General features: G+C 51.6%; 1 protein-coding gene across 1 annotated transcript in view; it reads left to right on the plus strand.

Moving 5' to 3' along the window:
- Nucleotides 1-12,533, plus strand: part of TIMM50 (translocase of inner mitochondrial membrane 50) — a 35,213-nt gene extending 22,680 nt beyond the window's left edge. Inside the window, exons 5-11 of the mRNA XM_083455696.1 lie at nucleotides 1,181-1,239; nucleotides 3,760-3,879; nucleotides 4,239-4,343; nucleotides 7,046-7,144; nucleotides 8,900-9,056; nucleotides 10,985-11,091; nucleotides 11,936-12,533. Of these exons, the coding sequence (XP_083311822.1) occupies nucleotides 1,181-1,239; nucleotides 3,760-3,879; nucleotides 4,239-4,343; nucleotides 7,046-7,144; nucleotides 8,900-9,056; nucleotides 10,985-11,091; nucleotides 11,936-12,037 (749 nt within the window). The 3' untranslated portion in view covers nucleotides 12,038-12,533. The remainder of the gene's footprint in view (nucleotides 1-1,180; nucleotides 1,240-3,759; nucleotides 3,880-4,238; nucleotides 4,344-7,045; nucleotides 7,145-8,899; nucleotides 9,057-10,984; nucleotides 11,092-11,935) is intronic.
- The last annotated feature ends 9,743 nt before the right edge of the window (nucleotides 12,534-22,276 follow it).

Here is a 22,276-nt window from a genome sequence, read left to right on the forward strand (position 1 = left end):
TAAAGAGATTGATCTAAAAGTTGGAACAGATTCTGGTGCATCCAAGTTGGATGAGCTTTAATACCGGTTTAACTTCGTTCCTTCCTGCTGCAGCCAACTGTCTGAAAATGAGGCGTTTCAGTCTGGCGGTGGCCAGCGGAGGCAGCCTCTCAGCCAAATTCCACCATATAAGCCCCCGGCAGACACCTGAATCCCTTTGGCCTGTGTGTTGGTGCAGCCAGTCATCTTCCCCAGCTGCTCAGCTTGAATTATCATGACAATGGCTCCCAAATTACGCCCCATTCAATGCGCCTGCCTTTGATTGATTAACTTACAGTTTCTGTTTGAATAACCCTGGCGCTAAGATGCTGAAGCTGTAATCTCAGAGGGATAGTTAACAGCGCTGGTGTGGGACTGCGGTCCCGGCTCACACGCTCTTTCTTCTTCAGCCTGACCTCTGCTTAAGTGAGCTGGTAATTGAGGAATCCATTAGTATTCTTTTGGAAGGACTGCATGACTCCGCATATGTTCAAACTGCATCAGATGGCTTTGGGGGGGGGCTGGGGGGGTGTTACAGAACAGGGAGCCCCGGCTAAGCTGCCAGCCACAGAGCCCTGCTTGGTTAATACCCATTCACAGATAGATTTAACTTTTGGCAGCCTTACGCTTACTAGCTGCTGCTGCAGCAGCAACAGAATCATAGAATTGCAGACTTGGACAGGACCCAAAGTGTCATCTAGCTCAATCTCCCTGCAAAGGCAAGAATCACAGCTAAATATTACCTCTGTTGGTTCTGGGAACACCTTTCAGTCCGGGAGGGAGTTTTTTCTTCCCAGTGATAAATGAAACAACAAGCCAGCTTGAACATAAACTGGCTTGAAACAGATATAACTGGAATAGCTTATCCAGCCCCCCAAAGATTCCCCAGGAAGTGTAGTTCTTGATTTCTGAGGGAGCTGGGACTGTTTTGCTAGGTCCCCCTAGATTCTCTGCCTGAAGCCTTGACAGTTAAAGCAGAAAGGCACATCTGCGTGAGTAAAGTCTACCAGCACAGAGACACGCACCGTCCCTCCTTGACGAAAAATCCCCTCCAAGTATTTGGAGGGAAGAAACGAAGTTCAGACATGTGCAGAGCATAAACTCAGGTGCCTTGACGTTCCTGTTTCCCATGGTTGACCCTGTTCTCTAAATTGGCTTTCAGATCCCGTAGTGATCCAGCAGCTCCGAAGATCATACAAATACTTTAAAGATTACAGGCAGGTGAGTGAGCTTTCCGTTCCTGATTCTCCCCAAATCTGTTCCTGATTCTCCCCAAACGTAAAAATTGGCTTCCCCTAGGTGTCGGCAGGAGCTTTATCCTAACTGGGTTTTTAAAAAGGTAAGTTGCTGTGCCGGCACTTCTGTGTCCCAAGAGTTCAGGCCCTCGGATCCTTTAAGTTTAAAGCAAGTTCCTGGTTGTGGAGAAACACAAGGAGACCTTAACACTCCTTTGCCAGTATTAAGTGCCGTGACCAGAAGAAAAGCTGGTTTTGTTTTCTCCCGTTGAAGCACCTGTTTGCAAATGGGTGCTGCTACTCTGAATTCTACGCGGCAGTTTTGTTGATTTCAGCCCAGGGGCACCCAGAGCCTTTGTGCGCGTGTGCCAGTGGCTCTGAACTCTTTTATCTGCCGGCTTTATGCTCTGCATTTAAGCCAATGTCATGGCTTATTATGGGTTTGTATGTTGAAAACAGTTGTTGCTTTTCCACACAAAACACACACACACACACACACACACACACACACACACACAGCTCAGAACTTATAAGTGATATTTGAAGATGGACTCCGGGCATCTTACCGATGAGCTAGTTTTATTTAAGCCAAGTCTTACACACAGGAATGCAGGAATCGCAGCTAAAGAACCCCTGACAGATGTCCATCCAGCCTCTGCTTAAAAAACAGAGCCCAGGTTCCAGGAGAGTGTGTTCCACTGTCAAAACAGCTCTTCCCTACTGAAGGTTCTTTCTGATGTTCAGTTGGAATCTCCTTTCTTGTGATTTGAATCCATTGGCTCAGTTTCTGCCCTCTTGAGCAGCAACCCCCCCCCCAAAAAAAACAAGCTTGCCCTTCAGATATCTGAAGATGACTGTCATATCACCTCTCAGTCTTCTCTTCCCAAACGACCCTTGTGAGATTGAAGTGTGTGCAGGTGGATGGACTGGTTAAAAAAGGAAGCAAACCACCAGTCACCAAGCCTGTCGGGCCTTGAGTTTTTTGTGACAGTATCTGTATGGCTTCTGCTCCTGGGCTATTGCTTTGCTATCAGCACCTCTGTGCCTCTTGCCGCTGCTGTGCGCTGAGAATCCCATCTGCCGCCAGGGTGATAAAATCGCTGGCCTGAACTCTGCCATTGCCAGCGTGCAAGCTGCTTTGAGCCCGACAGCTTTGCTTTGCTTGGGCGCTCATGTTCCTTTTAAGGACCGTCGCCAGGCACAGCTGGGGGAGGGGGGGGAGTCCGCTCTACAAAGACTTTATCCTTGTAGCAGCTGCAAGAACGCACCTTGGCTTTTCGGTCTGGATACCATGAAGACTGGCTTTAAAACGAACTGCAAAGTTTGAAGGTCTTTCCAAAGAAAAGAAAAACTTGCGCTGTGTACTCTTGTGTTGTGTTTCTCCGCTTAATTGAAAGAAGTAATAAAATGTACAGATCAGAACAACTGTTTGGACATAATTGAAGCAGTCTGGATCCGATCCGATCCTCAGTATGCAGATCCAGAATAGCGGCGGCGGCTGCTGTTAATTATTTCCTTCCTTTTTACCAGACCAGAACTGAAGGTGTCATCAGATAATGAAAGATTATAGTTAGAAAGTAATTAAACTCCATTAGCTTTGGCTGGTAGCCCTACTGTGCCCCTATGTCAGGGGTCCTCAAACTTTTTCAGCAGGGGGCCAGTCCACTGTCCCTCAGACCTTGTGGGGGGCCGGACTATAGTTTGGGGAGGGGGAATGAAAGAGGGACAGTGAGTGGTGCGCAAAAGAGCTCTGTAGAGGGGCTGGCACCAACAGAGCCCAGCCCCCTTCCTCCTCTAGGCAGGGCAGGGAGAAGCCAGGAGGAGGGAGGGTGGTAAGAGCCGCCGCAGTGTGAGGGAGAGGGAAAGAAGGTGTACTGGACTGTCCGCGGGCCAGATTTAGAAGTCACTTGGGCCTGATCCGGCCCTTGGGCCTTAGTTTGCCTACCCATGCCCTATGTGGACAGAGACAGCCTAACCTCTGTCTCTTACGCTGTGGTAACCTCTAAGTTGGATGCCCCAAAGGATCCAAAATGGTCAAAGGCCTGGAAACAATGCCTTATGAGGAACGGCTAAGGGAGCTGGGCATGTTTAGCCTGGAGAAGAGGAGGTTAAGGGGTGATATGATAGCCATGTTCAAATATATAAAAGGATGTCACACAGAGGAGGGAGAAAGGTTGTTTTCTGCTGCTCCAGAAAAGCGGACACGGAGCAATGGATCCAAACTACAAGAAAGAAGATTCCACCTAAACATTAGGAAGAACTTCCTGACAGTAAGAGCCGTTCGACAGTGGAATTTGCTGCCAAGGAGTGTGGTGGAGTCTCCTTCTTTGGAGGTCTTGAAGCAGAGGCTTGACAACCATATGTCAGGAGTGCTCTGATGGTGGTTCCTGCTTGGCAGGGGGTTGGACTCGATGGCCCTGGTGGTCTCTTCCAACTCTAGGATTCTAAGGGTCTGTCCTCCGCTCTTTTAACTGCTGCTGCTGCTCTTTCTTTGTGTCTCTTGCAGATGATCATAGAGCCAACCAGTCCTAAGCTGCTTCCAGACCCCCTGAAGGAGCCCTATTACCAGCCCCCTTACACTCTAGTCATCGAACTCACAGATGTTCTCCTTCATCCGGAATGGTCGGTGCGTATCCATCCTGGGGCAGCATTTAGGGAGGTGTAGCAAGCATACTCGTTTCCCCCCCCCCACCTGAGTGTTACTTGGTCAGATTAAGTGATATGGTAGCCTATCCCTTGACGGACAGCACAGAGGACTGCTTCCTGCCCTCCTGTTTGCAGTGCAGTAGCTGGGATATGCAGTAAGAGCTGCCTTCGTATTTGGGGACGGGTCATGGACTTTTCCTGGTCTCCTGCCAGCATTGATCTGTGCTGGTTGGCAAGCGCTCTTTCTGTGCAGCTGGTTCTGTATCTTTCTCCCAGGGCTCTACTTTCTTGCCTCTTGTACCCCAACCGCCCTGACGCTGTTCTCCCTCCCTCCCTCAGTTAGTGACCGGCTGGCGCTTCAAGAAGAGACCAGGCATTGACAACCTCTTCCAGCAGTTGGCGCCTCTCTTTGAAATCGTCATCTTCACCTCTGAAACGGGCATGGTGAGTGCTCTGTCGCTGCCCCCTGCCAGGCATGGCTTGGCTTCCGTAGTCCTGGAGCTACAGCAAGGCGGAGTCAGCTTCTGACCCTGGGACCCTGATCCCAGGAAACAAAGATGGCTCTGCCTAGGCAGAAACATAGGTGTGCACCACTTTCCTCCTCCAGCAGCGCATTCCCACACAAACCCTCTCTCCTCCTCCCGCGTGTGTGTTTTTGTGTGTGTTAAGGAGGGCTGCAGGGATGCTTCTTTACCTGCAGCCACTCAGGGCAGGCTGGACAGTGGGAGAGAATCATAGAAGAATCATAGAATCCTAGAGTTGGAAGAGACCACGAGGGCCATCGAGTCCAACCCCCTGCCAAGCAGGAAACACCATCAGAGCACTCCTGACATATGGTTGTCAAGCCTCTGCTTAAAGACCTCCAAAGAAGGAGACTCCACCACACTCCTTGGCAGCAAATTCCACTGTCGAACAGCTCTTACTGTCAGGAAGTTCTTCCTAATGTTTAGGTGAAATCTTCTTTCTTGTAGTTTGGATCCATTGCTCCATGTCCGCTTCTCTGGAGCAGCAGAAAACAACCTTTCTCCCTCCTCTATGTGACATCCTTTTATATATTTGAACATGGCTATCATATCACCCCTTAACCTCCTCTTCTCCAGGCTAAACATGCCCAGCTCCCTTAGCCGTTCCTCATAAGGCATCGTTTCCAGGCCTTTGACCATTTGGGTTGCCCTCCTCTGGACACGTTCCAGTTGGTCAGTGTCCTTCTTGAACCGTGGTGCCCAGAACTGGACACAGTACTCCAGGTGAGGTCTGACCAGAGCAGAATACAGAGCCTTGAAGGGGGTCATAAGAATGAAGGACTTAAAAGGGTTGTGGGAATGTAAGAGCCCAGAGAAAGCAGATCAAAGCTGGAGCCCATACACTAACACACACCCCCCCAAATACTTACACATACCTCGGGACTGCCTCTCCTGGTATGTCCCACGGAGGACCTTACCGTCTTCAAACAAAAACATCTTGGAGGTCCCGGGCCACAGGGAGGTTAGACTGACCTCAACCAGAGCCAGGGCCTTTTCTGGTGTGGCCCCGATCTGGTGGAACGCTCTGTCCCAAGAGACTAGGGCCCTGCGGGACTTGACATCTTTCCGCAGGGCCTGCAAGACAGAGCTGTTCCACCAGGCCTTTGGCCAAGGCACAGCCTGACCCCCTCCTTTGGTAATTCTTCACAGACCTCTAGCGCAATGGTTGCCATCAATTTGATTCAGAATTGATTTTAGAATGAATTGATTTTAGAATGCTGTGTTACTTTTACTGCTGTTAGCCACTCTGAGCCTGGGCTTCGGCTGGGGAGGGTGGGATATAAATAACATTTTTTAAATTATTATTTTATTATTTTTATTATTATTATAAATCATGCAACTCGAGCACACTTGCCATGTTTTGCTTTTGTTGGATGTGGGGAAAGGACATGAAAGCTCCACCCTAGACTGTTACCCATCTTATCTCAGGAACCATAAACACTAGAAGTTTGCTGTTTCATTAAAAAACAAAGAAACCCTGGGCTTCTTGACATCCTGAATTCTGTGCCAGGTGCCACATCCCACATCTGCGTGGTGCAAGGGCTGGCAGGGGTCCACAGTTGGGGTTGGGGTCCCCAAAGCCTTGCAGCGGACTCAGGAATCTGTGTCGTGTAGGAGAGGGCCGGCCGGCCTGCCTGCCTGCCTGCCTGCCCAGCACCTCCCGCGTCAAGCCTCCTCCCTTCCACGTCTCCTTTCTCACGCTTGAGTGGCGGGAGGGGAGTCCCACAGGGGAGCGTGCCGCTGCTCATTTGAATATGTATGGGTCCAGCCGGACGGCCATTCAGCCCATTGAATCCAGGCTATTACTGTGCTAATTGAGTGGGCCTGTCCTTGTGGGGAGAGAACAACAGCGCGGCCAGGAGACTTGTGGGCAGAAGACGAGGGAGCAGCCTGGCTTGTTTGCTCTTAGCACATGGGATTCTGTTAAGCCCAGGTCTAAAGCGCTATCTGCGTTCAGAGCTGCGGCTCCAGCGACAACGTGCCTTAATCTGTGGTGCTTTGCAGTTTAACAACCACCTGATGACCCCTTCCTAAGAGAGCAGACGCATTAAAGAGGGTGTTTTTGGGTAGCTGGTCCACGTTTATGAAGGAAAGCCTAGCCTGAGCGTATTTGGGAAGTGGTGCAGGCTTGTCCAGTTTTGGACCGGATGTCAGCATCTGTCTGTCTCAATGGGGGTGTGCGCCTTTTGGCATGAAATCAAACTCTCGGAAGGTTACAGCGCCTGCTGCAGCTGTGGAGACCGATCCGGGAGAGACCTGTTTTGTTGCAGCTGGAGCAGATGAATTTTAAGCGACAGCCCTGGCCTATGAGGAGCCACAGCAAAGTCCGTTAGTGGCAGAGTGCCCCACGGCTGGCCAAGACCTGAGGCAGTGTGACTTGTTCCTTTTGCTGGTGACAGCAAGAATAGACAGGTCAGACCCTCGAGGCACGTTCTTTATCATTGTGTGTGTAATCAAGCTGTGTGTTTATTCGTGAAATAAATGTGCCAGTACGGCCTCCTGAACCAGTATAGTAACCAGTATAGAAAGCACCTTCGCTCGCTCTTCCCACTGTTACAAAGACAGAGCCTGGAAATGTTTTGGGCACGTGAGGTGATTCCGCTTTACCCTTCTCCATTCCAGACCGCTTTCCCCCTCATCGACAGCGTGGACCCTCACGGGTTCATCTCCTACCGGCTTTTCCGCGATGCCACGCGCTACATGGATGGGCACCACGTGAAGGTATTTGCAGCCAGGCTTTCCATGGGGGGTGGGGGGAGACGCCCAGCGGTGTTTGTGGCCTTGTGTGTTCATGTGCCCGTTTATCTCTGGGTGGAGACATCTGGATGGCACCAGGTTGTGCTTGTCATCCCCCTGGGGGAAAGTTACGTCTTTCACAACCAGGATTTTGCTTTTTCTTCCTCCCCTCCCCCTGCAAGGGCACCTAATACTTCCGGGAGGGTTTGCTCTTTAGCGAGCATCGACGAGAGGACCCGCTTCAATTCCCAGACTGGATCCCCGGTGCCTCCTTTGAGAGCTGTGGCCAGTTCGGGGTGAGAGTGGGCTTGGGGCTTGACGCAGAGCCCCACAGAGGAGAGCACCTGCGGGATTTCTTTTCCCTTTTACCAGTTGCGTGCCGAGTGCTGGCTGAGCATCTTGATCTTCGCCTCCTCCGATATTGCCTTAAAATCACTGAGAACAGGCGTGCTGAAATCTTGACTCTTCACACTGCCACAGGTTAAGTTCCAGAGGGGCTTAATGCGAGTGAAAATCCACAGGAATGCACTGCAAGGGATTGAGACCTTTTGAACATCCCGACGCTCCCAGTGGGCTCTGGCAAAGGGACGCTGGTCCTCCCTGTCTGCATCTCCTTGCAAAGCGATGTTACGCAGCAGCAACCTGGGCCTCCCTTGCAGCCCTGCCTCCACAGCTGTGTTTCGAACCCGTGGCCCCGCTACCCAGCCTAGGCGAGCGCAAGGCTGGAGCAGCAGGTGCCCTCCTCGTGTTCCGCAATGCGAGTTCCCCTGTGTCTGTGCTCCACAATAGAGTGTGGATGGCTTTGCGTCTTCGCTGCTGCAAGCCAGCCTGCCTTCTGTCTGCCCTCCTCCCTCCACCTCCCATCTGCTGCCCCGGAGCCTGTGGGGTGTCTTTTTCACTCCATGGCATGTGCGCTTCTGATTGTTGTGGATTCTCTTTTCTTTCTATTTTCCTAAGTGAAAGCGGGGCAGGGGTGGGGGGAGGAGGAGGGGGGAGGCAGGCAGGCAGGCAGAGGAAGGGGGCAAGGAGTTCTCTCCCCCCCCCCCACCTGCTGTGAGGAGCGGTTCTGATGTTCCTCAGAGATGGTAAAACTGCAGAAGGCTTGTACTGTAGCTGCAGCGTTGAGGACAGGGAAAGAGGAAAGAACGATTCTAACGAGGAAGCCTTTGATATAGCAGGAACGCCCATTTGAGGCGGGGGGGTGGAGTATTTAATGGGACAGTCGAAAGAGGAATGGCTTTCATTCTTTCAAAGAAAATAGTTTCGCATTGCAAGGGAGATTCAAATCAGTTTCTCCCCGCCTCACCCCTGAAGCTCCTTATTGGGAAGCAAAGTCACAGCAATCTTAATGTTATTGTGTAATGTTAATGTGCCTGTATCGCAGAAATGGATACCTGGATTAAGATTACGTATTAAACTCAAAACGCCAAGGAAAAACCAAAGTTCTGAAGCAGAACAAGGGGTGGCGGGGGAGGGGGCGGCAGGGAGGAATTTTCACCAGGAAATTCAAAGGTCGTGATTAGATCTCAAGACGCAGTTTCCATTTCAAGCTCTCTTGAACCTCTCGGGGCCTTTGACCCATTTCTCTTATTGTCAGGTAGGCTAGGACAATTGCACCTGGGAAAGTCTCTGCATTTCTTGCAGGCCCGTCCTAAAACGCCTGTTGAGTTTTTTTGGGGGGAAGCCAGCCTTGTCTACTGGTGACCCCTCCAGCCTGCCTCTGTGTCTTCCTCTCGCCAGGATATTTCCTGCCTGAACAGAGATCCCTCGAAAGTGGTGGTGGTGGACTGCAAGAAGGAGGCGTTCCGCCTGCAGCCCTTCAACGGCATGGCTCTGAAGAAGTGGGACGGGAATTCGGACGACCGGACACTCTTCGACCTGGCCGCCTTCCTGAAGAGTAAGGAGACATTCGCCCGAAATAGAACCTTAGAATTACGGGATTGTAGAGGCCATCTAGTCCAACCCCCTGCAGTGCTGGAATCTCGGCTGAAACATCCATGATAGACGGCCGTCCAACCTCTGCTTAGAAACCTCCAAGGAAGAAGAGCCCACAACCTCCTGGGGGAGATGGTTCCACCGTCAAACAGCTCTTGCTGTTGGAAAACTTTTCCTGAAGTTTAGTTGGAATCTTCTTTCTTGTAACTTGACTCCATTGGTTTGAGTCCTGCTCTTCAGAGCAGAAAACAAGCTTGTTCTCTCTTCCACGTGAACTATCTAGTCCAGCCTTTCTCAACCTTGGGTTCCCAGATGTCCTTGGACTACAGCTCCCATCATCCATAGCCAGCAGGGGCAGCAGTCAGGGATGTTGGGAGGGGTTTTCCAGCAACGCCTGGGAACCCAAGTGTCAGGGGTTCAGGAGAAGAGTCACAGGAGAGGGAGGAAACGGAGAGCGAGGGGGAGGAGTCTGAAGGAAATGTCAGCGACGACAGTAGTCCGAGGTCTCTGAGTCTCTCCAGTGACTCGGAGGATTCACAGAAAGGGGCCCCCACGGTCAGGGCAAGGGGAGTGCCCAGGGGGACACCTCGGGAAGAAGAGGCCAGAGGGGACTCAGAGAGTAGCAGCTGGAAATCCGGACCAGCGTCCCCCCCAGAGTGCAGTAGGGGGGAGGAGTCCAAGGCATTGGGATCAGGGAGCGCGCAGGCAGAGGGAGAACGTGAGGCAGGAGTGACCACACCCTCGTCAGGGAGCGAGGAAACGGTCATCAGGAAAGTTAAACGCGCGCGCGCGCCAAGTTCAAATGTACAGGAGGGCGGCAAGGTGGGCAGCCCGGGTAGGGAGCCAGGTCCTAAAGCCCGCCGAAGAGAGGGGGAGGAGTCAGAGGGGTCAACGTCTGCATCAGAAGAGTCCAGGAGAGAAGAGACCCCGGGGGGTAGTAAGACCCAGAGGAAGAGAGAGAGAAGGAAGAGGTGGAGTAAGATCAGAGTCTTAAACTGGTGCACAGGGGGTGGGGACTCAGACAGAGCTTCGCCGGTCTAAAGTCCAGACGTAGAGCTGGGACGCTGAGACTTGGAAATGGAGACTATTCTTCAATAAAGACTTTGATACTGTACTACCGACTAGCGTTGGTCCTTGGTGAGCTGGGACCCGGAGCCAGCTCTGACACCAAGGTTGAGAAAAGCTGGGCTATAGGTCGTGGCACAACCCCAAAGCATTTGTAGGATCCTCATCCCTGCCCAAGGGTATTCAGTGAGTGCCTGCTCCTCATATTCATGGCAGTGTCAGGGTGCAGAACGTCAAGGCCAGACAATCTCCTGTTTCAAAACACAGCAAATTTCTGACTCCTGCCGCTGCAGAGAGGAGCTACATGGCGTGTGGGCACTGCTGGGTGGAACACAGGAAACCCAGGAGGAGACCCATCTTCTGCCTTCTTCATTGCCAAGGCTGGGGCTGGGGAAAGGCTCCCTGCCTGAAACCCTGGAGCAGGGGTCAGCAAACGTTTTCAGCAGGGGGCCGCTCCACTGTCCCTCAGACCTTGTGGGGGGCCAGACTATATTTGGGGGGGGGGGGGAGAGAATGAATTCCTATGCCCCACAAACAACCCAGAGATGCATTTTAAATAAAAGCACACATTCTACTCATGTAAAAACACGCTGATTCCCGGACAGTCCGCGGGCCGGATTTAGAAGGCAGTTGGGCCAGATCCGGGCCCCGGGCCTTAGTTTGCCATGCCCTTGAGAGAGTAAACAGTCCTGAGCTAGATGGAGCAATGGTCTGACTCAGGGACATAAGGAAGCTGCCCTCTTACGGTGTCACTAATACATGAAATGGGTACATGATCCAGGCTGATTCTCCTTTAATGCTTGTTGCCTCCTTCTTGCCTGGCAGCCATTGCCTTGAGTGGCGTAGAAGACGTCCGGACCGTGCTGGAAAACTACTCCTTGGAAGAGGACCCACTGGAGGCCTTCAAGCGCAGGCAGTCACAGCTGGAACAGGTGAGGAGGAGTGCAGAGCCAGGGCTGGGGGCTTTGTCTTTGGGTGGGGGAGGCTGCTACTGCTTTGGTGAAGCCCTTGAACACATTCAGGGAGCTGGGACTGCAGTCACCGTCCCAGTCGCTTCGTTGGGAAATCCTGGTTTCCCTGCTAATAAAGTATAAATATTTTAGCTTACTTAGAATGTTCAAAGCTCGTTGTGGTAACACTACCATCTCGTTTGGTGAGGCCAAACCAGTGGGCAAAATACTGCAAAAAAAGAGCCCACATTCAATACAGATCTTAGTCTGAGTGTGGCTTTTGCAGATAGCGGGGTCCCAGATAATTTCTTCCACCACCATTTCTTGGTTGGTTCTCCTCTCCAGCGGATCAAGGGAAGGCAAGTGCCTCAGAGGATCTGCAGAATGCCTTCTCCATGCATTGGCCTAGTTCAACCTCACATTAAACCACAGTTTAAATCAAACCATAGTTTACTGTGACGTGAGCACCATGCTGGTGCATGCAGCAAAAAATAATAATTCACGCAGCTCTTCCCCTCCCCTGCTGTGGTTCTGCAAACAAAACAAGCGCCTGAGTCTGCCCTGCCCTGTCATTTGATCCTGGGCTTGCGGTTTGTTTTTCTCCGAACCCACCCTGGGCAAGCAACCAAGGTTTGCTGATCATCTGCACGAAGGCAGTTTAAAAACAAGTCTCTGGCTGAACGTGGCAGGTGAGCCAGGCTGCTGAGTTACTCTGCTAGCCTCCTTGACCCGTCCACATGTAGGGGAATGGGATCGGCAGGGCTCAGGGCAGCAGCCTTCCTTGGTGGTGACCAGGCTCCCGTTTGTGTCGCCTGTCCTTTCGCAGGAAGAGCAGCAACGCCTCTCTGACCTCTCCCAGCACAAGAAGCAGCAGCTCTTCCTGGGCTCCCTTGCAAGCCGCCTGTGGCCTCGCTCCAAGCAGCAGTGACGCCGGCGCCTTCGAGGGACAGCCACACTGCCCGCAGAAACGGACTCCTCGGCCGCTCTGGAGGTGACAGCCACACCCGAGGGTGCGGCACAGACTTTGCCCCCCAAAGCCAGGGGCTGCAAGAGCTGGCACCCTCCGTCTCATCCTTCCCTTAATCTCCAGCAGCAATATCCCCGCCGAGGCCTGGACCGCTGTACGCATGGACTGGGATCTCTCTTTTTCCAGGGGAGGAACTCTTCTGGAGCAGCAGGATTTGTGGTGGCCTGTTGACCAGCCTCTCCTGTGCGCAGCCAAGGGAGTGAGCCTCGCCGTTCCAGCCAGGAAAGGGGGGAGGATGGGGGGCGCGTTCAATGTTCTCCTAGATCGCCTCCGGACCGGTCTCTCGCATCCTGCTATCATGTTCCCTTCAGGCTCCAGGCCCTGCTGCTACTCTTCTGGGGCAAACAGAAATGAATGTTGGGTGTACTCTGAAATAAACGGCCATCTTTCTAGCGAAGGCGCTGTCGGGCCCTGTTTCCCCAGCCGGAATGTGTGAATGCGTGCGCTGGGGTCTCCATCCTCTCGTTTAGACGGAAGCCTGCTTCCTAAGAGACTCTGCCTCTTTTCCAGCGCGACTTCCCTGGCCCCGCCTTCTCCCCACCTTGACATCTCAGTGCAGGCAAGTCAGCCCCAGTCTTCGTCCGGAGTCCAGGTCCGGATGTAAACAGGAAAGGGAGCCAGCTGGGGAGATGCTGGGCTAGAGTGGGGTGGGGTGCGGAGGGCTGTGGGCTTTTATAGGGGAGGAGCACACAGCCGTCTGAGGGGGTTTCGCTCCTGCTCCGCTGTCGTGCTGCATTTTAAAAAATGACTTGTGGTTTCCCACCACCCCCTTCCCTGTAAATGTCAGTAAAAACCCTCTGGGGCAGGGATTTCTACTGGCGCTCAGGACTGTCCCTCTCAGCCCAAATATATAATACGCAATTTGCTGTGCAAGTAACGGGTTGTTGGGCAGCTAAGCATCTTAGGAACACCAGCTTCAGTTGACCAAGTTGCCAGACTCAGGAGAAAAAGCTGGGCAATAGGAGTTGAGGGGGAAACTGATGTGTTGGAAGTGGAGAGGAATTTGTAGATTGGGGTGGGTGGGTGTGGACTGTCTGTAGCTGAGGAACGTGGCTAAAAGCAGCTTTGCCCAGAGCAGCCACCAAGGTAGCAAGAGAGCAAAACTCTGCCTCCTTCCTGCGCAAGCGCAACACTTGCGCAAAGATGTGCCGCAGCGGCTCTGGGTTGCTACTGCGGGGGCAGGTGCGATACCTGCAAGTGTGAGTCCTTAGTTCCAGCTTCTCTGACTGTGAACTGGCCAGAACGGCTGCCATGTGCCGTGTGAGCAAACCAGTTTCAAGCCAAAGCACAGAGCATGCCCCTGACGCCCAGTGTCTGCGCCCAGCCCACGTGGCACAGAGCGAGGCCTGGTCCCTCCGGGATTAACAGCAGGCCTGGTGAGTCCCTGGCACCAATTCCCTTCCTGGTCTTTTTTTCCAGGGCAGCTGAAAATGCTGTTTGTGTGTGTGTGTTTTTCCGCCTTCCTTACCTTATTCTTCTTAGAAAGAATGTGGGGGGCGGGGGCGGGGAAAGACGCTTCCTGGCAGGAACTGAATCCAGATCTTTCCCACACTCTCCCCCCCCACCTTTCTCCTCTCCTTCCCCCAAAGAAAATCCCTTTCCAGGCTGTCTAAGGTGGGGAACATGAGAGGAATAAACAGCTGGAGGTGGGGGGGGAGAGGCACAGAAGTGTTTAGAACATAAACAGGACGTGACTCTGGAAGGAGGTCTGCATCCCCTCTTGGCTGATTTTTAAATGCAAGGTTACTTTGCACCGATATCCCCCCCCTTGCAACCAAACATCAGGAAGAAGAGGGGGTGGCTTCTCTGTGTGCCATGTGTGTTGGGGGGGCGGAGTAATTTTAGACTTGGACGCAGGTCTGCCATGCGCAGGTTTCTCTGTTTTTCAAAAGCATACAATGCCAAATTAAAAAAACAAACCACTGGAAGGTCAGAAATTAACCTAAGCATGCGCATCCAGCTACACCCTAAAGAGGACGCATCCTGCCCTACCAAAATGAAAGGTGAAGGCCAATTAAGAGCCAAATCCCTTGGGAAAGAGGAGTGCCTTTGCCTGAGGACTATAGTTAGGCAATGGTGGTGCCAGGCAAGGTTTCCCAGGGAGAACATTGCCGCAGCTGGGGAGCCACCACTGAAAAGGCTCTTTCTCTCTGGACTTCTTCCTGAATTGGCTGTTTGTTGGCGCTTTGGGTGGCATAAATAGTGTGGCTTCTGTTGTATTGGTCAGTGCTAGGCTAAGCACCTGACCCCATCGTCGTCACCACCATGTGATGGGAGAGTTCTGTTTATTATCTATGTATTCCATTTATATCTCAAGGAAAAGGTGGAATCTATCTAATGGTTATCAGTAAGATAACAAGGGAAATAAGGTTTGTTGATGGCCACACAGTCCACGCTTTCGTGACTGCCTTGACTCAAGGTGTGTCGTACGCAGTTCTCTTCCCATTTTATCCACACAACAATCCTGTGAGGTAGGTTCAGGCTCAAGGAATCTGGCCGGCCCAAGGTCATCCAGGGAGCATGACTGATCAGGTATTTGAACCCTGGTCTCTCCTGGGTTTTATTCCGGCACACTAACCACTACACCAGAGGGACGCGGGTGGCGCTGTGGGTTAAACCACAGAGCCTAGGACTTGCTGATCAGAAGGTCGGCGGTTCAAATCCCCGCGACGGGGTGAGCTCCCATTGCTCGGTCCCTGCTCCTGCCAACCTAGCAGTTCGAAAGCACGTCAAAGTGCAAGTAGATAAATAGGTACAGCTCTGGCGGGAAGGTAAACGGCGTTTCCGTGCGCTGCTCTGTTTCGCCAGAAGGGGCTTAGTCATGCTGGCCACATGACCCGGAAGCTGTACGCCGGCTCCCTCGGCCAATAAAGCGAGATGAGCGCCGCAACCCCAGATTCGGTCAAGACTGGACCTAATGGTCAGGGGTCCCTTTACCTTTAACCACTACGCCATGCTGAGGGTTGAGGCCCAGGAGCTGGTTCTGCTGAGGGTGGCTTGGCTAAGGCAGCACAGCTGCTGTGTTGAAAACTATGGACAATCCAGCCTTCACACACACACACACCAGCTGTTCTGCACAGCAGTCTTCTGGGGCTGATAGTCCAAAACAGCTGGAAGACCCCAGGAAAGCTGCATTAAGTGACCCCTAAAAGCTGCAGGTTGCTGAGCTGTAATTCAAACCTCACACTCTGCCTCCAAGCTTGGGAGGCATGAGGCTGCTAATCTGGGGTGTAATTGTCCTCTATTTCCCCCTCTCTCTCTCACACACACACAAGGTTGCAGTTCGACTTGCAGGGCCTGCGTCCTTCCCCACCACCTCCGATAAATAAATAAATCCCAGTGTTGCCAAGGTCTTGTCTCATTGCTTCCTGTTTGGCGTGTATAATGAATCCGTTTCCTGCACCTTTTGACATTACCTCACCCCTGGGCTGCTGTTCTGCATCCCGCTCCCCCCCCCCCCCCGCCTCCCATTGCTCACCCAGGCTTGGTTCAGTAGAGCAGAAGCTGCAAGAGAGGCGACTCAGCGTGTGAATGAAGAAAATCTGGAGGGTAATATAATAATAATAATTTATTTATTTACACCCCGCCCATCTGGCTGGGTTTCCCCAGCCACTCTGGGCAGCTTCCAACAAAACACTAAATACAATAACCTATGAAACATTAAAAGCTTTCCTAAACAGGGCTGCCTTCAGATGTCTTCTAAAAGTTTGGTAGCTATTTTTCTCTTTGACATCTGGTGGGAGGGTGTTCCACAGGGCGGGTGCCACTACCGAGAAGGCCCTCTGCCTGGTTCCCTGTAACTTGGCTTCTCGCAGGGAGGGAACTGCCAGAAGGCCCTCAGAGCTGGACCTTAGTGTCCGGGTTGAACGATGGAGGTGGAGACGCTCCTTCAGGTATACTGGGCCTTTGAGGCCGTTTAGGGCTTTAAAGGTCAGCACCAACACTTTGAATTGTGCTCAGAAACGGACTGGGAACCAATGTAGGTCTTTCAGGACCGGTGTTATGTGGTCTCGGCGGCCGCTCCCAGTCACCAGTCACCAGCTGCCACTTTCTGAATTAGTTGTAGTATAGAGCGCATTGCAGTAGTCAAAGCAGGAGATAACCAGAGCATGCACCACTCTGGCGAGACAGTCACAGGCAGATAGGGTCTCATCCTGCATACCAGATGGAGCTGATAAACAGCTGCCCTAGACACAGAATTGACCTGCGCCTCCATGGACAGCTGAGTCCAAAATGACTCCCAGGCTGCGCACCTGGTCCTTCAGGGGTCCTTCAGTTACCCCATTCAGGACCAGGAAGTCCTCCACACCCGCCCGCCCCCTGTCAGCCCAAAACAGTACTTCTGTCTTGTCAGGATTCAACCTCACTCTGTAAGCCGCCATCCATCCTCCAACCGCCTCCAGACACTCACACAGGACCTTCACCGCCTTCACTGGTAATCTGGCTGTGCAAGGTTGCATGTTTCGGAAACGAGTGCTGAGAGATTCCTCAGTGCTGACCTGTGTGGGAAGACCTCAGTCTGTCCATAGCTCAGTGGCCGACTACATGCTCTGCCTGCAGAGCGTTCCCGGCCCTGACGGTGACCTTCCCAGTTAAAAACGGGCCTTGAAAGGACATAAGAAGAGACTGCTGGATCAAGCCAATGGCGCATCTAATTTGGCATGTTGTTCGCACAGCGGCCAGCATTGGGAAACCTGCGAACGGGACCCAAGCAACTGGTGTTCAGAAGCATTTCTGCCTCCAACCGCAGGCAAGAGCATCAGCACTGGGGCTAGTAGCCATCAATAGCCTTGTACCCGAACTTGTCCAATGCTATCTTAAAGCTGTCCAGGTTGGTGGCCTCCTGTGGCAGGGAGTTCCATAGTTCATGAACTTTGATCTGTGTGCTGCTCTTCTCTGGCAAACTGCTCAAAGCAGCTCACAACCACAAAAAAAGTTTCCACAATATCTTTCGCTTAGAAATACAACACATAGAAATACCATGGTCATATAAATGATAGGCTACTGAAAGCCGTTTGTATCAACTAATGCAATGGAATTAAATAGTCCACTCACAAGTAAATCCTTAACAGTGAAAGGACAGTAGCATAATCCTGGAAGCGGCAAAGATCTCCAAACCTAAATGTTGACCTCAGCAACAGTGTGATGGCCTGGGAATCCGATTCAGAGGCTGAACCGGAGGAACGCCAGCCTGCACAGGAGTCCCCGCCTCCAGGGCCGGCTGAGCTGGGGCAGGGCCTTGGATCTGAAGCACCTGCACCTGTGCTTGGATCCTCAGGAGCAGGCACCAGGTGAATCCACTCTGGCTCCGGAGGTGATGGAGGACCCATTGCCTGCAGGTGCTCCACTCTCAGCCCCGTCAGGGGAAGCGGAGGTTGCCTCTGGGTCCAGTAACCCTCCAGCCTCTCCTGAGCTGCAGAGGCTCAGGGCAGAGAGGCGGAGGGAACTAAGTTCTCGCAGGAGGAGGGCTCGCCTTAAGGCCAGGAGAGGTGGGTCTCCTGGGGGCCGGGACCGCCCCTGGCCTCAGAGAAGATCAAGGCCAGTCAGCCCGGTCCTAGGTTGCGGGAGCAACGTCGTTAAAGAGCTGTTTCGGCCAGCACCCTGTCCTGTTCCTCGAGAGTTCCTGTCCTTGCTCGGCTCCTCGCCCTGGACCCCGCTTCGCCCGTGGAGGACTGTCTGCCGACCCTCGACTCAGGTCCTGGACCTCGCCCCACGGTAACCTCCCCCTGGGACAAGCACAAACAGCCCCTAATCAACACCCCTACCAGGCACTAGAGGAGCAATGAATTTCAGAGTTTCCTGGGAACAGTGATTGATTGACAAACCATTGTGAGAATTGCTGCTGTGTTGAGGCTCAGGACCGCAATACAGTGGTACCTTGCGTTACATATGCTTCAGGTTACATACACTTCAGGTTACAGACTCCGCTAACCCACAAATAGTACCTTGGGTTAAGAACTTTGCTTCAGGATGAGAACAGAAATTGTGTAGTGGCGGCGCAGCGGCAGCAGGAGGCCCCATTAGCTAAAGTGGTGCTTCAGGTTAAGAACAGTTTCAGGTTAAGAACAGACCTCCGGAACGAATTAAGTTCTTAACCCGACGTACCACTGTACCTCAAAGGCTGCCTCTTTCCATATGAACCTACCTGGGATCATCTTTTGAGGCCCTCCTTCGTGTGCCACCTCCTCAGAGATCCGGAGGGTGGCAACATGAGAACAGGGCCTTCTCTACAGTGGCTCCCCATCTGCGGAATGCTCTCCCCAGGGAGTTCACCTGGCGCCTTCACTATACATCTTTAGACGCCAGGCAAAAACTCCTCTTCAGCCAGGCCTTTGCCTGACCTGACATCTTATACCCTTTTAAAATGCTGACTCTTTTCAGGGAGGGGGATGTAATCTGGTTTTTGTTTTGATTTTATGTAAGTGATTTTTAATGTGAACCGCCTTGAGACCTTCGGTTATAGGGCGGTATAGTAAGTAAGTAAGTTAAATAATAGGGGATCTCCTACTGATTCTCAGCACTCTTTACAAACTACAGCTCCCAGAATTCTTTGGGGGAAGCCATGACTGTTCCAATGACTGGTATGATACTGTTTTAAATGAACAGTGCGCATGGAGCCTTCGCTGAGCCTTCGTTCCAATTTGTTGGCAAGGTGTTTATTGGTTTTCCCATTAATCATTGGTTCATCCCAAGCTTCTTGATGTGTATCCCTGTCACTTTCCTAGCTGCAAAAAGTCTTGCCTTTTCTTTTCAGTGGATTTGTTGCACTAGAACAACAGAACCCTTTGTTGTTGTTTAGTCGTTGAGTTGTGTCCGACTCTTCGTGACGCCCTGGACCAGAGCACGCCAGGCACTCCTGTCTTCCACTGCCTCCCGCAGTTTGGTCAAACTCATGCTGGTAGCTTCGAGAACACTGTCCCACCATCTCGTCCTCTGTCGTCCCCTTCTCCTCGTGCCCTCCATCTTCCCAACATCAGGGTCTTTTCCAGGGAGTCTTCTCTTCTCATGAGGTGGCCAAAGTCTTGGAGCCTCAGCTTCAGGATCTGTCCTTCCAGTGAGGACTCAGGGCTGATTTCCTTCAGAATGGAGAGGTCTGATCTTCTTGCAGTCCATGGGACTCTCAAGAGTCTCCTCCAACACCAGAATTCAAAAGCATCAATTCTTCGGCGATCAGCCTTCTTTATGGTCCAGCTCTCACTTCCATACATCACTACTGGGAAAACCATGGCTTGAACTATACGGACCTTTGTCGGCAAGGTCATGTCTCTGCTTTTTAAGAACCCTTTGATCCCCTTTAATGGTGCAAGCCTGCATTTCTGGCATGTGCTTGATTCCTGAGAAACAGTGATACTACTCTGAAGGCACCCTGGACCCCCAACAACAGCGAAGACTATGGGGCAATATCCCCTTCAGCTATAACATTCAGCCAGGGAGGAGCCCTGAACTCAGTGGGAATCGCTTTTTCATTTGTTCAGAATGTGTACTTTTTCTTCTTCCTTTTTCTTTCCTAATGTATCCCACTCACAGCCTCCCCTCCACCAAAAGAAAGCAAAAACCTGGCCCAAGTTGCTGGCAGCAGACAGATTGGAGACACAGCCCTCGGTGCCACTTCCTTCCATTCATGTTTACAGCAAGGCTCTGTGCTTGTTTGGCCTCCCACGCCCCGGATGCAAGCTTGCGGCCTCATACACGAATTTAAAAGTCTTTGCATGTACCAGGGGCGCTTCCACGCAGCAGATCATTGTGGCCTCGGCGCTGCCCACGCATGCAAGGTTTTTGCAGCATCGACACGACGTCACTCCCCGTCCCCCAGTATTTGCTGCCTGAGGCAGCCATTGCTTTGCCTGAGAGGAGAGCCGGCTGTGCCAGCATCAAACTCAAGACTCAAAAAAGCAACTTGAGCTGCGTGTCGTGGTCCGATTCACGGGAAATCGAAGTCCCGGCTGGGGACACTGGGACCAGGAGCAAGATGGCGGGGTGGGAGCAGGAATGGGTGTCCAGAAGCCAGGAGTCAGGAGCCAAGAGTCCGAGGGTCAGGAAGCAAGGAGTCATGAAGCCGAGGTTCAAGGATGAGGAAGCAAGAAGCCAAACGCAGCAAGGCATGAGGCGTGTTGCTGTGGCAAAGAGCCGAAGGGAAATGCTGACCTTATATCCCTTCCCGGCTCTTGCCACCAGGTGCAGTGAGTTACCAAGCGGCCTCACCTGTGTGGCCGTGCCTTGCCTCTTCAGAACAAACTTAGGAAGGCCCCAGTCCTGCAAAGTCCTATTGGTCACAGGGCCTGGCTCCTGCACGCACTCCTGACACTGGGGCTTTCTTTCTGGCTGATTTGCCATAGACTTTGATGCAGCAGCACAAAGAACACGTAACAGCCTCTTTCAAAGAGCAGGAACATGCTAGGAAAGGCTTTGCTTCTGCTCATTCTTTGTCATGGCAGCAGAGGTGTCTTTGCACCTCCTCCTTTGAGGAGGAGGAGGAGGAGGAAGAAGAAGAGAGGGCCCCACCTGGGAGCCGCAGCGCTCCCTGGCCACCCGAGTCCCTTCTTTCAAAAGCTGTGTCTCTGCAGGCTGAGAAAGGTCTTCTGCACATGCTCAGATGCTGCGTGCCCCCACCCTTGAATGTTTTCACAGTTGTGTCTCTCTTCTCCGCACCTCCTTTGTGCCTGCTATTTACAGGGAAAACACAAGCGGGGGGAAGGAGGGCTATAAATTATTGGGGAACACCCAGCGCTGACAGCAGGATTGTTGTTTTTCTCAAAAAAAAAAAAGTTGGTGCTACAAAAATAAATCAACTCTGCCGCCGTGCTATCAGAGTATACTTCTCTAGCCTGGGGGAGAAAAGGGGGGGGGGTGTCTCCAGAAAAATGCTGGCAAGCCTCAATTTTGTTCATAAATCAAAATCCCAGCCTTATTTTCCCAGGCATCAATTACGGAGCGCGTAAATCGCACACAAGAACATAGGAAGATACGGAACTGCTTTTATACCAAGTCAGAACATTGGAGCATCTGGTTCAGTGTCACCTGCACTGACTGGCAGCTGCTCTCCAGGCAGGAGTCTCTCCCAGTTCTGCCTGGAGATGAAGTTTGGGAAAGCGTTGAAGCTAGGGAACCGTTCGAAGGATCAAGAGAGAAGTAGAAAGAGAATGTTATGAAAATGGTCTATCGTTGGAATCTTACGCCCACCAAACTGGCAAAAATGTATAGGACGAGTAGTAAAACGTGTTGGAAATGTAAGGAAAAGGATGGCAATTTTTATCATATGTGGTGGTCATGTAACAAAATAAAAGAGTTTTGGGAATCGATCTATAACGAGTTAAAAAAGACGTTTAAATACACTTTCCCAAAAAAGCCGGAAGAATTTCTGCTAGGTTTCGTGAGGGAAGATATTAAGAAGTCAGATCAAAGATTATATCTGTATGCAACAACAGCAGCCAGAGTTTTGATAGCCCAGAAGTGGAAGTTACAGGAGATTCCGACTGTAAGGGAATGGCAGATAAAGTTGGTTGAATACGCTGAAATGGCAAAACTGACACACAGAATTCGCAATCAGGAGGAGACGAAGTACCAAAAAGAATGGAGCAAATTTATGGTTTATATAAGTGAGAACTGTAGAAATATGAAAATGTTGGCAGGATTGAATTAAATCTTATGTCATGGTGTAATGTTTAATCAATGAAACTGTGAATTATAGATGGGAATAAGAAAACTTGCGGAAGGGAAGGACGGAAGTCAACAGCTCTATAGAGCATAAAATGGGATATATGTAATAAGATGTGATGTCTTTGTTGGTTGGTGGTGATGGTGGTGTTCTTAAATTTTAATAAAAATCATTTATAAAAGAAAAAAAAGAGAGAAGTAGAAAGAGCTGGCTACCTGAAAAGGTCGTAGCTCCTTAGACAAACCTGCCCAGGTAACAAGGTCCACGGGTGAGTCCTTTCTCTCAGTCCCATCAACATCAGAGATGAAAGGAAAAGCCTTTTCTGTGGCTGCTCCCAGATTGTGGGATTGCTGTTTGGGCAAACTGCAATGAATTGCTGGTTCCAAATGTATTTTAATTATTGCTTTTAACAACTTTGCTTTTTATTACTTTGTATTTTATAATGGGTTTCTTTAAAATGTTGTAAGCCGCTCTGAATGCCAGCT

Source organism: Podarcis tiliguerta (genome assembly GCF_965153285.1).
Source record: "Podarcis tiliguerta genome assembly, chromosome: 8".
Lineage (NCBI taxonomy): Eukaryota > Metazoa > Chordata > Lepidosauria > Squamata > Lacertidae > Podarcis > Podarcis tiliguerta.